The 13,405-nt window shown below is 39.8% G+C and overlaps 1 protein-coding gene across 1 annotated transcript in view; it reads left to right on the forward strand.

The window, feature by feature from the left end:
* The window catches only part of ADGRV1 (adhesion G protein-coupled receptor V1), a 236,135-nt gene that overhangs the window by 20,164 nt on the left and 202,566 nt on the right, over positions 1–13,405 (forward strand). Inside the window, exons 11-19 of the mRNA XM_033164758.1 lie at positions 2,560–2,686; positions 2,776–2,958; positions 3,444–3,624; positions 4,250–4,413; positions 5,765–5,888; positions 6,810–7,076; positions 8,827–8,953; positions 11,288–11,505; positions 12,456–13,199. Of these exons, the coding sequence (XP_033020649.1) occupies positions 2,560–2,686; positions 2,776–2,958; positions 3,444–3,624; positions 4,250–4,413; positions 5,765–5,888; positions 6,810–7,076; positions 8,827–8,953; positions 11,288–11,505; positions 12,456–13,199 (2,135 nt within the window). The remainder of the gene's footprint in view (positions 1–2,559; positions 2,687–2,775; positions 2,959–3,443; positions 3,625–4,249; positions 4,414–5,764; positions 5,889–6,809; positions 7,077–8,826; positions 8,954–11,287; positions 11,506–12,455; positions 13,200–13,405) is intronic.

The following is a 13,405-nucleotide window of genomic DNA, read 5'->3' on the forward strand; positions in this document are numbered from 1 at the left end:
GGGGGCCAACGTAGCCAACCCCTAGGTACGTCCCTGTTTATGCTACGCTATTAGAGTAGCATTTACCTTTGTTCTACCTGCTGAACCCTTTGGGAAGGGATTATGTCATCTTTGCATACAACACTTAGCACAGGTTTTCTAGGCAGAGAGGTTTTTCTGCAGAACTGTGAATTTCAGCGGCAGCTTATGGAGCAGACATTACCAAGGACAAATGCCATTCACACATGCTTGCACCACTAAGATATACACAGTGGACTATATACATGCAGAAAGCAATTTATAATTAATCAAAGTAACTGGGGTATTAAAAATGCTAGGTTAGGATCAGAGGCACTATTCCATTTCCAGCCATATCTTCTGACAAGTGGTTGGTACTGTTAAGCATTTGTTTTGAGCCGATAAAATGTTGGGCTTGGAAAATGCTTTCGCCTCTCACATCATTCTTACAGTTTGATTTACCGAAAATGCAGCCACAAATAACACTTCATGCTGTTTTAACTCCTGCCTAAATGAGGCCTTTCAAATATGTCCCCATTACAAAAAAATCTGAACAATGGCAACCCCTGCCTTTCTTTATCTGCTCAGACAATTATTTGGGCAGCGTAGTGGGATGGCAGGTCCTGGAGGGTTGTGCATCAATGAATAAAATGGGTTTCTTTTGTCTAATTAAAAGCACTGAGTAATTACAAACGGTGCTGAATAAAATTTACTCAGCTGCTGTGTAGCCTGTATGCCTGCACAGTGCTTGGCAGTTGGCGGCTGGCTCTGGGAGCAGTGCTGGCAGCAAAGGCCTTGAATGGTCCTTGACATCCCAATTGGTCATGGGGTCATCTCCCATGAGTGGGAATTGCTGAACCTCTTGCTAGCATTAGTCAAACAAGTGAGTGCCAAGCAAGTAGAATTCCCATAAAGTGAACATTAGCTGCTGGAAAGGTGCTGAGGGTTTTTTGTTTTTGTTTTAATCCCACCCTGCTTTTTATTTCCTCCTCTAAAGAACTCTCCTACAAAGAATCTGGCAAACAGTGGTTTTATTCCTACCCCCCACTCATTTCTCTCTGTATTGACAGGGTAGAGACAGAAAGGTTTGTCGTGTACTTTGGGTAAGTGCAGCAAGCTGTGTCTTTGTATTCAGTGAATCAGCACTTTGTTTTGGAAGTGGTTGGTCTGGACAAGACTGTGTCTCCTTTAATATTCCTTTCCTTCTGAAGCACCATGCCTATCGGACCTCCTTGGGCAATGCATGCTTCCTGTTGCTGTTTTATTTGGGAGCATGGGGTGGAGGACTGAAAACGTTCCTTTATGTAGGGCCTATGAATAATAATAAAAAGTTATGAATGCATGGCTTGGTGTTTGATGTTTGAAGATAATGCAGAACAGTAGATTGGTTGTTCTGATTTCACCACTGGGAAATCAGGCCTCCCAAATATGGTATAATGGAGCTGAATAATTAGAGTTAAGCAGAAATTGTTTTCATCCTCAAATAGATTGTGTGTTTTCACTGCAATGTTTAGGGAACATACATTACAACCCTATGCACATTGACTTGGAAGTAAATGCTGCCATGGTCAGGGAGAATTACTTTCATGTGAGCAGGTTTAGGACTGGGGTTTTATTGAAATAAATTGCACATATTAGTGCTGCAGCCACTTTAAATACATCATTGATCATTTAAAAACAGTTAATACAAATTATCTAGGAATATAATATCTGCATCTTTATGTGCTCCAGCAACTAATGAATAGCTTAAGCATTAGTTAACATTAGTTAACAACTTCAGTTCCTTCAGGAACACTGAATTTGGTTAAGAAGATTCAGATTTAGTGTGTGTATGCACACAAACCTTTGCATTGAAGCTATTTTAAAGGATTCTCACTGGCAGTGTGAGCTCTTGAAATCATCTCTGGTTGTTGGGTAAAATCTGCAGCACAGGAAATAATCAAGGGGCAAATGTATCTCAGATGAAGTTGGAAACAAAATATTTACTTTCAACAACTTTTCATAGCAAATGTTGCTACATGTTAGCAGGACACTAAAACCTGTTCTTTATAGCTTTCACACCCAGCAGTGCTTTTAAAAGCTTACCATCCAGTACTCTTGTATGCCACTGTGTTTTATTGTCTTTCTCTGTGTGAAGTGTGCATGTTTAATCTTTTTTTTCTTTGAAAAAAAAAGCTTCTAGGGAAATATAAATAAAATATAGTCTGTGCAGAAAGACTTTGTTCATTCTTTGTTTAAGTACAGCTTTTGAATACCACTTTTCGACATTCATTCATAAAGCGGTATTACAATACAAAATATGAATGCAAGAAATAATAATCAGTCAAAGCCAAACAATAAAAGAATAACAAATATATTCAATCCATTAGCAAATAAAATGTATGTTTGCTCCATAAAGGGAGCCAGTGATGGGGCCAAATGTACCTTCAGTGGGAGGGTATTTCAGAATAACACGGTTGTAGGTGGTGGAGGGGAAGCCCCAATATTTTACCAAAGGCATCTGCTGCATTTAATGCTAAACTAACTTCCTGGTTAAAAGCATCTTTGCAATTATTTCTTCAGGGTGAATGTGGAAAATCAGATCCTGAAATCTGGATATATTAGCCGTGAAGTGGTTATTCTGGAAAATGATGATCCTGGAGGAGTGTTTGAATTTTCTTTATCTTCAAGAGGGCCCTACAGGATAAAAGTAAGTGCTCAGAAACTAAACCCCTTCCATGGTGGAACCACACCAAAAAAAGAATACTGAGCCTTTTGGATTTTTGATTTGTTTTAAAGGAAGGAGAATCTGTTGAACTTCAGATTGTCCGGTGCAAGGGAGCCCTCATCAAGCAATTTCTACGTTATACTGTAGAACCAAGAGACAGCGAGTTCTATGGAAGTACTGGAATCCTGGAGTTTAAGCCTGGAGAAAGAGAAATTAAAATTACATTGCTAACAAAGATGGATGGGATTCCAGAGGTAAAGAGAGGCAGAAAGAATTCCTCATGCCTAACTTGGAATAATAAAGGATGCACTTCTGGCATTTAGTATCTAAAACATCCCCCTGAATTGATGGGTTTTTTGGTGGGTTATGCAGTCTTGAAAATGCTACCATTGCCGTAAAAATGAAATAATCATGGCCACTTTGTGTTGAGATGGAGGAAATGTTATGTTTCTCTTTTCTGATTCTTTCCTGTGTTTTCACATGTCTGTAAGTTTAAATGAGTAAGCTATATTCCATGCTCTCAAACACTAGTCATCTACAGAGGGCAGGTTTATCATTTTCCATTTGTGTCTAATAGGCAGTTGTGCTACTGTTAAAATATGAGTTACACTTTCCACATCCTGAGGTAACATTTGCTAAATTTTATTTTACGCTGGCTGATCGATAAATTTGGATTGGTCTCTTGATTGCTATGAGTGTTGCCAGACCATATTGTTCTGATTTGGTTTCCCTGTTCTAGTTGGATGAATTTTACTCAGTGGTTCTCAGTAGCCACGGTGAGCTGCCGAGTAAGCTGGGAAATGCCACAGTTGTCAACATAACAATCTTGAAGAATGATGATCCACATGGAATAATTCAGTTTGCTGAGGATGGATTAACAGTAACAATAAATGAAAGCAAAGGCAGAGACTTCTATGCTGGTAATTCCTTACTGCTCTGTTGTAGGCTAGCTCATATTAACTCTTGCCATTTTATCATGAATTGGTAACTTACTGTCTCTCAAGACTCCTTCACCTGATACCCCTCATAGTACAGATGCTGCTGCTACAGAGTTCCTTCCTATACTGTAAAATCTGGAGCCCAGGTAACACAGGAGGACTCCACTCTGTGGCTCTTCCCCATGGCAATATTTGTCTACCTGAGGTGTGAGGAAGGTGACACAGGTATGATGAACCATAGTGTGCTACTGTTCCTACATAGCTCAAGATTTCTCATCTGGGACCTTCATGGCATGAGAAGTGATGCTGCAGCAGATGCCATAGCACAGTTTTCTGCAGCAGCAGCAGCAGCAGCAGCAGCAGCAGCAGCAGCAGCAGTAGCAGCAGCAGCAACAACAACAACAACAACATAATGGTGGCTTGCTATTTATTGAGCTTGCAATTAGCAGCATTCATCCTTGGGATGAATATATGTAAATGAGTATATGCCACTTTCATAGTTACAGATACTTGTCTTTTAAAACTGTTTTTTCTTTGAGTTTTTCTACTCTGTCTTTGAATCTCTTAATATTGTACATTTACCAATTAATGCATTTGTGTTTCAAAGCGGTGTTCAGAATCTTGCGAAGTCAAGGAACTTTTGGCAATGTAACTGTGTCTTGGGCAACTTACCCAGCTTCTACAAAAGACATATTCCCGGAGCAAGGGATAGTATTCTTTGGAAATGAAGAATTTTCAAAAAATATCACCATATATTCGGTGCCTGATGAGGTAAACACTTTTATGCAAGTAACTTTTAAAAAATAAAAATAAAATTAGTTTTACAGTTTAATATTCAACATTTTCAACACATATAGAAAAAAGAATTATTCAAAGAATCCCACTCCCCATGACTTCCCCCAACTTTGGTCCATTCAACAATCACTGCTTCTGCTTCATTTATTTTCCTTATTTTGTAGTCTTTTATCTAATTGCTCTTATACTTTCACATTTTTGTAGCATATCTTCTTACATATTATATTTTACCTTAATTCATTTTCAAATTGCTCTTATATTTTACATGTTATCCTTGTTGTAAGCGTTACTCAGACCCATTTCTTCACAGTTTTTTTGCAAATACAACATAAATGGTTCCCAGTCCTTTTTAAAGTCTCTATTGTCATAGTTTCTGAGTGTTCCCGTGAGTTTGCCAGTTCTGCGTATTCCATCAGTTTAGTTTGCCATTCTCCTTTTGTTGGTATTTTGTCATCTTTCCATTTTTGGGCTAGGAGAATCCTGTCCGCCGTTGTGCCCTACATAAATAGCTTCTTCCACTCTTTTGGCAACTCCAGTCCTGTAATGCCTAGCAGGAAAGCTTTCTGGCTTCTTAACAAAATTTGCTTTAAACATCTTCTTCAATTCATTATATATCATTTCCCCATAATTTTTGATTACTTTACAACTCCACCACATATGATAAAATGTGCCATCTGATTCTTTACATTTCCAACATTTGTTAGAGCTTGTTCTATACATCTTAGCAAGTTTAACAGGGGTCATATGCCATAGGTATATCATTTTCATGCAATTCTCTTTCAGAGTTATACAGAGTCGGTAAATTTTAGATCCACATTCCATAATTTCCCCCAATCTTCCATTTGTATATTATGTCTTATGTGTTGTGCCCATTCAATCATTATGGATTTAACCTCTTAGTTTCCCATTCTAGCAACAGACTATACATCTTCCTTCAGTTTGAGAGCCTCAACTTTCTTTCTTTTTTGTAAATATATGAAATGATCATCCTCCAAGCTACTGGGAAATTATCATAGTAGGGAAATACCACTGAAAGTGGCAAACATCAGCAGTTTTAAGCTCCACTGATTTAAATGGGGAAAGTATTAAGTTCAAACATACCCATTGTGATGCTGACTATAGTATATCAAACCAGCTAATACATCTAGGATATATATGAGTAACTTACGGTAGATCTCATTATTCTAAATGCTCGTATGTTTGTTTTAATATTCCCATTATTCTACAGTTGTGTTCCATGATTTGCAAGAGTTAATGTTGGGTAACTTTGTTTTAATTATATAGCATTTAGAGGTAACATACATTAACTTTTTATATATTTTTTCAGATACCTGAAGAAATCGAGGTATTCATCATTAGTCTTTTCAATGCCACAGGGGGTGCTAGAATGGGAAATACAACCACTGCAACCTTGCAGATTACAAAAAACGACGACCCAATTTATTTTGCTGGTGAGAGATCTTCAGTGTAGCTTATATGGAGTGATGGATCTAAAACAAGATAAATAGGAGTGGCACAATCTGCTTGGCTTTCTCTTAATTTGTGATCTCCTATGTGCTCATTTTATTTTATTTCTTTATTCCATTTATAGCCTACCTTTTGGCAGCATGGTATGTCAGATCATGATTTGTAAAGGAGCTACCAATCCAGGATATCAAACCACAGTGTGTATTAGATGTGGTTTGAAATTATGTCTTAGTTTGAAAACCATTGACAAACGAAAATTAGGACCATTGCTCCCATCTCAAGAGGTTCTGAGCCATGGGAGGAGGAATGACCTTATGAAGCTGAGTACTGAACAGAGGGGAAATGAAAGCAATAATGGTGTTACTGTTGTACATTTCAGAATTCATACCACATTGTGGGGTCCTTAACTATGCTTAGCATAAACCATGGTTTGGTGTAATGTCTGAATTGTGCCACTGTAGTCTCAGTTGGTTAGAGCATGGTGCTGATAATGCCAAGGTTGCAGGTTTGATCCCTGAATGGGACAGCTGCATATTCCTGCATTTCAGGGGGGTTGGACTAGATGATAACAGTGGTAACAGGTAACAGTGGAGTGGAGACATTCAGTACTATGAAATGTGGAATTTGCTGCCAAGGAGTGTGGTGGAGTCTCCTTCTTTGGAGGTCTTTAAGTGGAGGCTTGACAGCCATCTGTCAGGAATGCTTTGATGGTGTTTCCTGCTTGGCAGGGGGTTGGACTGGATGGCCCTTGTGGTCTCTTCCAACTCTATGATTCTATGATTCTATGTGTATTTCATTATAAAGTAGATTTTTCTTCTCTTTACTGGAAACAATATTTGCAAAGGAAGGTTACAGTTCTGTTATATTGATTTCTCTTTCTTTTACACACTGTATATGTATTTCAGATCCTGTTGTTGTGAAGGCTCATGAAGGTGGCATTGCTAATTTTGTAGTCATAAGGAACGGCTCAGATGTTGATGCTGTTGTGGTTTCGTACACCACTGTTAATGGAGGAGCCACTGCTGAAGAGGGAGACTTTATGCCTAGTGAAAAGAGTGGTGTGCTTTTCTTTGATGTTGGAATACGAGAACAGAACATAACTGTGTTTATCAATGATGACGATACCCCTGAGTCAGATGAGACTTTTTATATCATTCTCTTCAACTCAACAGGTTCAAATGATTATTTGATCTCTATGTAAACTAAGCAACTGCTGCATTTCTGATACTGCTTTTCTCAATTCGTGAATTATATGTTGGGGGAGCTGATTAGGGTATTCCCATGCTAATTTGGTTTTCATTATTTGTGTTGGATATTAAAACAACCAATATATATGTAAATAATCCCCAGCCTTACATATATAGAACAAAAGAGAAAAAGGTAGGCATAAGTGGCTAAGGTATAAATTTACAGGGGGTTAAGTACAATCTTTGGTGTGCAAATGTGTCATTGTGCTGTGCAAATATATTTGATGTTTTTATTGTTGTGTATAAACTTCATGGCAGCCATAAAGTGGTGCTCTATAATAGTCGGTTCTCTCATCTTGTTATCTTAAACATACAAGCTCAGGCTGTGATCTAGAAGACTTCAGTCATACTGCGTTCACTTCCTTGGCTCTAAAGTAAAGATAAATAAATAAATAAATAAATAAATAAATAAATAAATAAATACAAGCCCCACTTACCACTTAGGCTCCCAGTGTCAGGTATGCTAATAGCCATCATCCTATTCAGACTTGGGTACAGTGGTGCCTCGCAAGACGGAAATAATTCGTTCTGTGAGTGTCTTTGTATAGCGAATTTTTCGTCTTGCGAAGCACCAAGGCAGAATAGCGGTTTTCGCAGGGAAAAAATAATAATTTTCATATTGCAAGGCAAGCCCATTGACTTTTTCATCTTGCGGGGCAGCCTTCCACTAGCGAATGCCTTTCGTCTAGTGAGTTTTTCGTCTAGCGAGGCATTCGTCTAGCGGGGCACCACTGTAGTTACTCACAAACAGAGCCCTTTACTCCAGTGTACATGATGGCATGCTGTTTTCAAAGGCTACCTTAGCTTTTTTCTTTTGGACCCTGCTTGGGCAACCTCTGTGTGAGCAGTGGAGGAACAAGACTATGTCTTCTTGCCATGGCTACCAGATGTAACTGCTTACCTTGGGATACCCTATAAAAGCAATGTATGGGCATAACATTTGCATAAAATGGGAGGGGAGCTGGCTTCAGCCTGAGGTCCCCATTCCCTTACTGGCAACCTTCCAAGGTCCATATGCCAGCTATGGGCAAAGTCAGAAGCAAAAGTTGGTGGGGCAAAAGATAGAGCAAGCTACATTCCTGTCTCACAAAAGTCAGAAGTTTCTGCACTCCCACCCCATCTGCACATCCTCCAGGCAGACAAGAGGCATTATCACAGTTCACATCCAGCCAGGCAAAATCATTTGAGGAGAGTACAGAGCTCGGCTGTTGATGGGCATGGTCTGGGGAGAGATGGTGTGGCCCAGGGAGAGTTATGAGGGCCAGATAGACCTGATTGGCTTGAAGTTCTCCATCCCAGGCATACAGCCTTCTACACACATATAATCCAACACATATCAACCAGAACTTCACATCCCACATACGCAAAAATCTATGAAGCAAACCTCTTACCGTAATTCAGACCTGCGTGAGTTGGATTTTATGCACACAGACCGTATGCAAATATAATTCCCACATATATGTCTGGCAGGACCAAGCTTGTGTGTGTGTGTTGGGGGAAAGGCATGCTGTCCCTTTTACAACATACAAAGGAAGAAGGTTGTCTGAATTAAATAGCAGATACTCAGAATCTTGGATCTGGAAAAAAACATTAGGCTAGGGTATGGAATTTTTTGTTCCAGATATTATGCTGTTTGCTTTTAGCCTTATTTTTAAACAAAAAAATTGTTGCTTAGGAGACACAGTGGTCTACGGATCTGGAATGGCAACAGTAATAATTGAAGCAAATGATGACCCAAATGGCATCTTTTCATTGGAGCGTACAGACAAAGCAGTAGAAGAAGGCAAGACCAATGATTTTTTGTAAGTAACACTCAACTAAATGCAGCTTGTCACTTCAGTAAATATCTTGGATCACACTTTCTTGGAATCAATTCAGTCTTACTCATCCTTGCGACTGTAAGGTTTTAAGCAATCAGAAGTGTTTCAAAAGATGCTTCTATGTCAAAAATTGCACAAGGGGGAAGTTTTTAATATTTGCATAGTTTTAGAAGGAGTTTAACATGTGACTCTTTGTATATATGGACCTTTCTTGGAAACAATTCCCTTCTACTTTTTTTTTTTTTTTGGGAGACAATATGATCTGTCAGGGCTGTACCCCTGGAAAAGAATTGGAGTCTCCCTTCTGGCATGTGTAAAGGAAAATCCAAGTGTGATAACATGCACACTTTGTAGAAGGGAATTTATAAGAAGCTATAAGGTAATTTATGAAAGTAAATATGCTGAACAGAGTAGATCTTTCCAAGATGGCCAGCTGAATTGGCAGATGAAGATAATAATGCTAGTTCTAAAAATGTTCAAATGGCAACTTTGAATTCTGAATGAACATGTAAATAAAAGTTAAGAATTATAAAGAAAAGTGGGAATCATGCTGCTGACCCTCCAGTTATTGTTGTAGTTGTTTTTTTTGGGGGGGGGGGAGTTAGCATGTTGACAAAAACTGTGTTAGGGCATCTAGCAAGTGTTTGGTGGAAATACTTGCTTTGAAAATTTACCTCAAACAATTCTTTTAGTTATATAAAGCGTCTGATGTTTGTTTTCTTTTCTGAATATTTGTGTTAATCCTGAAAGGATTTGGGGAAAGAAAATCAAAACCTGCTTGGCTTGAAAGGACTTTCTGCAGGCTATTATTGGTGCTCATTCATGAATGTACCCAGGGCCAGCAGGGTTTAAAAAGTTATTTTTGTTTGACTGATGACCCTTGTTATGCTGCCAATTAACTCGGCAGGAGGTGTACAATCCGTTGACACTCTTACAAGTGCATTGGGAGGCCATAGAGATAAGCTAGTGAACCTCTAGTAATGATTCTGGTCTAAATACCCAGGAAGAGGATTTTCCCTTTGGTGTTTATTTCTCCCCAAAAGTTGCTGCTGATTTCTCTCCTCCTCCCCCCCCCCCCAAAAAAGAGAGAAAGCTTTTTCTTTATTTAGAATATGACTAAAGCTTTTTGAATGGCCTGGCTGTGAGTTGAGAGCTTTTTCTTAAATTGGTGAATTATTATCTCAGAATTCTCAAAACAGCACTCTTTTTCCAGTCTTAAATTCTGTTCTCTGTAATTATGTTGTCACATGATTAACAGGCAGCTTGCCCCGCCCACCTGTCAAAATACCTCCTAGGGGGCTTGCAAAAGTGATAAGAAGGGGAGAAAAGGAGGAGTACAGGTAGCAGGTCCCATGCTCTGCCTTTGCTTACAAATCACACCCTTCTTTCCCCCTTGCTATATCAAGTGAATGGGAAGGAAGGAAGGTGCATTTTTCCAGCAAAGGCAATGGAGGGGACTTCTCCTGCATTCCACTAATGCTTACAAATTCCTGCCTTGGCCGAGCATGCCTGATTGATCCTAATAGGACACAAAGCCAAACTGGGCTCATCTGCTGACAAGTGGAAGCCTAAACCCTGTTTTGGCTTCAAGACCTGTTTGTGCATCCAAGGCAGAATTGAAACCCTGCACCCCTGACCATCAGTAGGTGTGGTTTGTGTAAAATGACATTGTGGGCTAAATTGGAGCTTCTGGCAGGCCAGGATTGGCCCCACCCCTACCACAGAGAGTCCATTTACTGCTTGTTTTGCACATTCAATGAAGGTGTTCTGTGGCTGCTTGCCAATTCCCTGTGCAACACTTAAGATTTTCTTTGAGAGTCCTATATTTTGATTATGGCTCCTGATAATGGTCAGAGTCCACTTAGCTAGTTCTGTGCACCCAGGAGTGCAATGGGTTGCAAATTTTATCATATGGCATGGTGTGTGTGTCTGTGCGCTGTGCTCAAGGAAACAAATTCAAAAATCCCTCACTGGAAGAGCCCAAATTGCCTCTTGAGCATGCATAAAGTAGGTATTTGGATCTCAGCCAGGATTTTTATGATAATGCTTTATCCAATTAAGTATGAACATGAGGCTCAATAGGAACTAAAAGGAGTGAAATGACACCCTCCTTGTTTGCATTTGCATTGAAGATGTCTTTTAGGACTGGGCTGCAAATGCAGATAAAAAAAAAACCTGGGTGTTCTTTGCTTCCTTCCTGAGAAGGTATTGTAGATGGATTATGTGGAGAAACATGAAATGCATTCATATTACATCTGTATTTTTGATGCTATGTGTCTGAGAAATGACTCTTGTTTGTGTCCATCTACTGCACAGGGTTCTGAGACACAGAGGCCACTTTGGCAATGTTTCCTTGGCATGGCAGCTGTTTGAAAACGATTCTGCTTTGGACCCAGGAGAAGAGTTTTATCAAGTCTGTGGGGTTGTCTGGTTCTTAGATGGCCAGCAATCACGGCCTATAACTCTCCATGCCATTCCAGACAAAATCCCTGAATTCAATGAATTTTACACACTAAAGCTGGTGAATGCTTCAGGTACATTGGGGGGGGGGGTCCCCTCGTCCAAATCTGAAGAAACAGCACAGAAGTGTTGGCTTACATAGTTACTATGGGGAAAGGCCATAGCTCAATGATAGAGCATCTGCTTCTCACGCAGAAGACCCTGACATTTACAGGTGGAGAGGACCCTGCCTGAAACCCTGGAGGTCCACTGAAAGTCATTGAAAGTACTGAGCTAGGTAGAAAACAAGACCAATTGTTTATTATTGTCAAAATGCTCCACATTCCAGGGAACACTACTAGAGAAAATGATAATCACATGATAAAACCAGCAGTGATTAGTGGGGGGTGGGGGTGGGCATGGCATCCTCCTGGTGGAAGCACTGAGCTTATCCAAGAAGCTTATGCCAGGAGGTTGCCACTGCTACACAGGCCCCTCATGAACTACTGCCAGCTTTATCGTTCGATTCTGCTGATTGTATAAACTGCCACTATTAGTTGCTACAATTCTTTCAGTTGTCATCTTTAAAAATAAAAAAAGAGAAAGAGAACCTGCCCAAGTGACGCTGACACAAAAAACTCACACATAAACCAATTTTGGGGGGAAAGGAAAATTAATAAGCAAATTTACCATCTGCCCTCTCCCCACCACTCTCCTCTCCAGCCTCTATTCCCTTTCAACCCTATGCCAGATACAACACTGTCTTACATTGAATGCAGCTAAGAGACTCTATGATCTGAAAAATAATAATGTAGGACTAACTGCACTTTTGGCTGGGAAAGGTGTAGTTTTGTAGCCAAATGAAGAGCCTTGGGTTCAAATCCCCAGTCATCTGTGAATTTCATTGGGTGATAAAATATGTGAGGGATGAAGATTATGGGTGCTGTTCTGAGCTCCTTCGTAGAAGGATAAGATTTAGAAAGAAATGTAGATAATTATTAAGTTAATAAAGAATTTTGTTGAACTTTTTATTTTAATATTTCAGGTGGTTTCCCAGGTCCTGGTGGTCAGTTAGCTGAAACCAACCTTTCTGTCACTGTGATGATCCCATTCAATGACGATCCCTTTGGAGTCTTTATCCTAGATCCAAAAAGCCAGGAGAGGGAGATAGCAGAAGATGTACTGTCTGAAGATGATATGTCCCACATTACCAACTTTACAGTTTTGAGGCAGCAGGGAACATTTGGAGATGTCCAGATTGGCTGGGAAATAGTATCCAGTACATTTAAAGAAGGCTTACCGCCGATGATTGATTGCTTGTTGCTGGGAAGGTTTTCAAATGTGGTGCAGTCACAGCCTCACATGCGACGTCATCACACTGGAACAGATGCTTTGTTTTTTAGTGGCGAAGAGGATGCGTATGGGGTCATCGAACCCGAGTTCCACGTCAGTAAGAACAGAACGCTTGCCAAATTCACATTTTCAGCATGGGTAATTCCTAGTGCCAATAGTGATGGATTTCTCCTGGCGAAGGACGATGGCAGTGGGACAATGTATTACGGAGTGAAAATCCACACAAATGAATCTCATGTTTCTGTAAGGCTTCATTACATGCCGCAGCCATCAAACGTGACATATGTGGCTAATATCACGGTCATGAAATACTTAGAGGAAAACATTTGGCTCCACCTTCTGATTACACTGGATGATGGCATAATTGAGTTTTTCATTGATGGAAGTCCTGTGCCTGGAGGCATCAAGAGCCTCAAAGGAGAAGCAATTGCTGATGGTAAGCAATATGTCATGTATCAACCTTTCTCCTTTATATCTGGAATTTGACAGGTCCAAACTCCATTCGGGGGGGGGGGGGACGGGACATATTCCAGTTACTGGAATCATTTTCAGTTGTTAATTTTTTTTCTTGTGTCAGAAATCTAGCAACATACTTGCAAATAATAATATTAAATCTCTCTTTTGTGTCTTTTGTAGTTATAC

The sequence above is a fragment of the Lacerta agilis genome, chromosome 11, assembly GCF_009819535.1.
Source record: "Lacerta agilis isolate rLacAgi1 chromosome 11, rLacAgi1.pri, whole genome shotgun sequence".
Lineage (NCBI taxonomy): Eukaryota > Metazoa > Chordata > Lepidosauria > Squamata > Lacertidae > Lacerta > Lacerta agilis.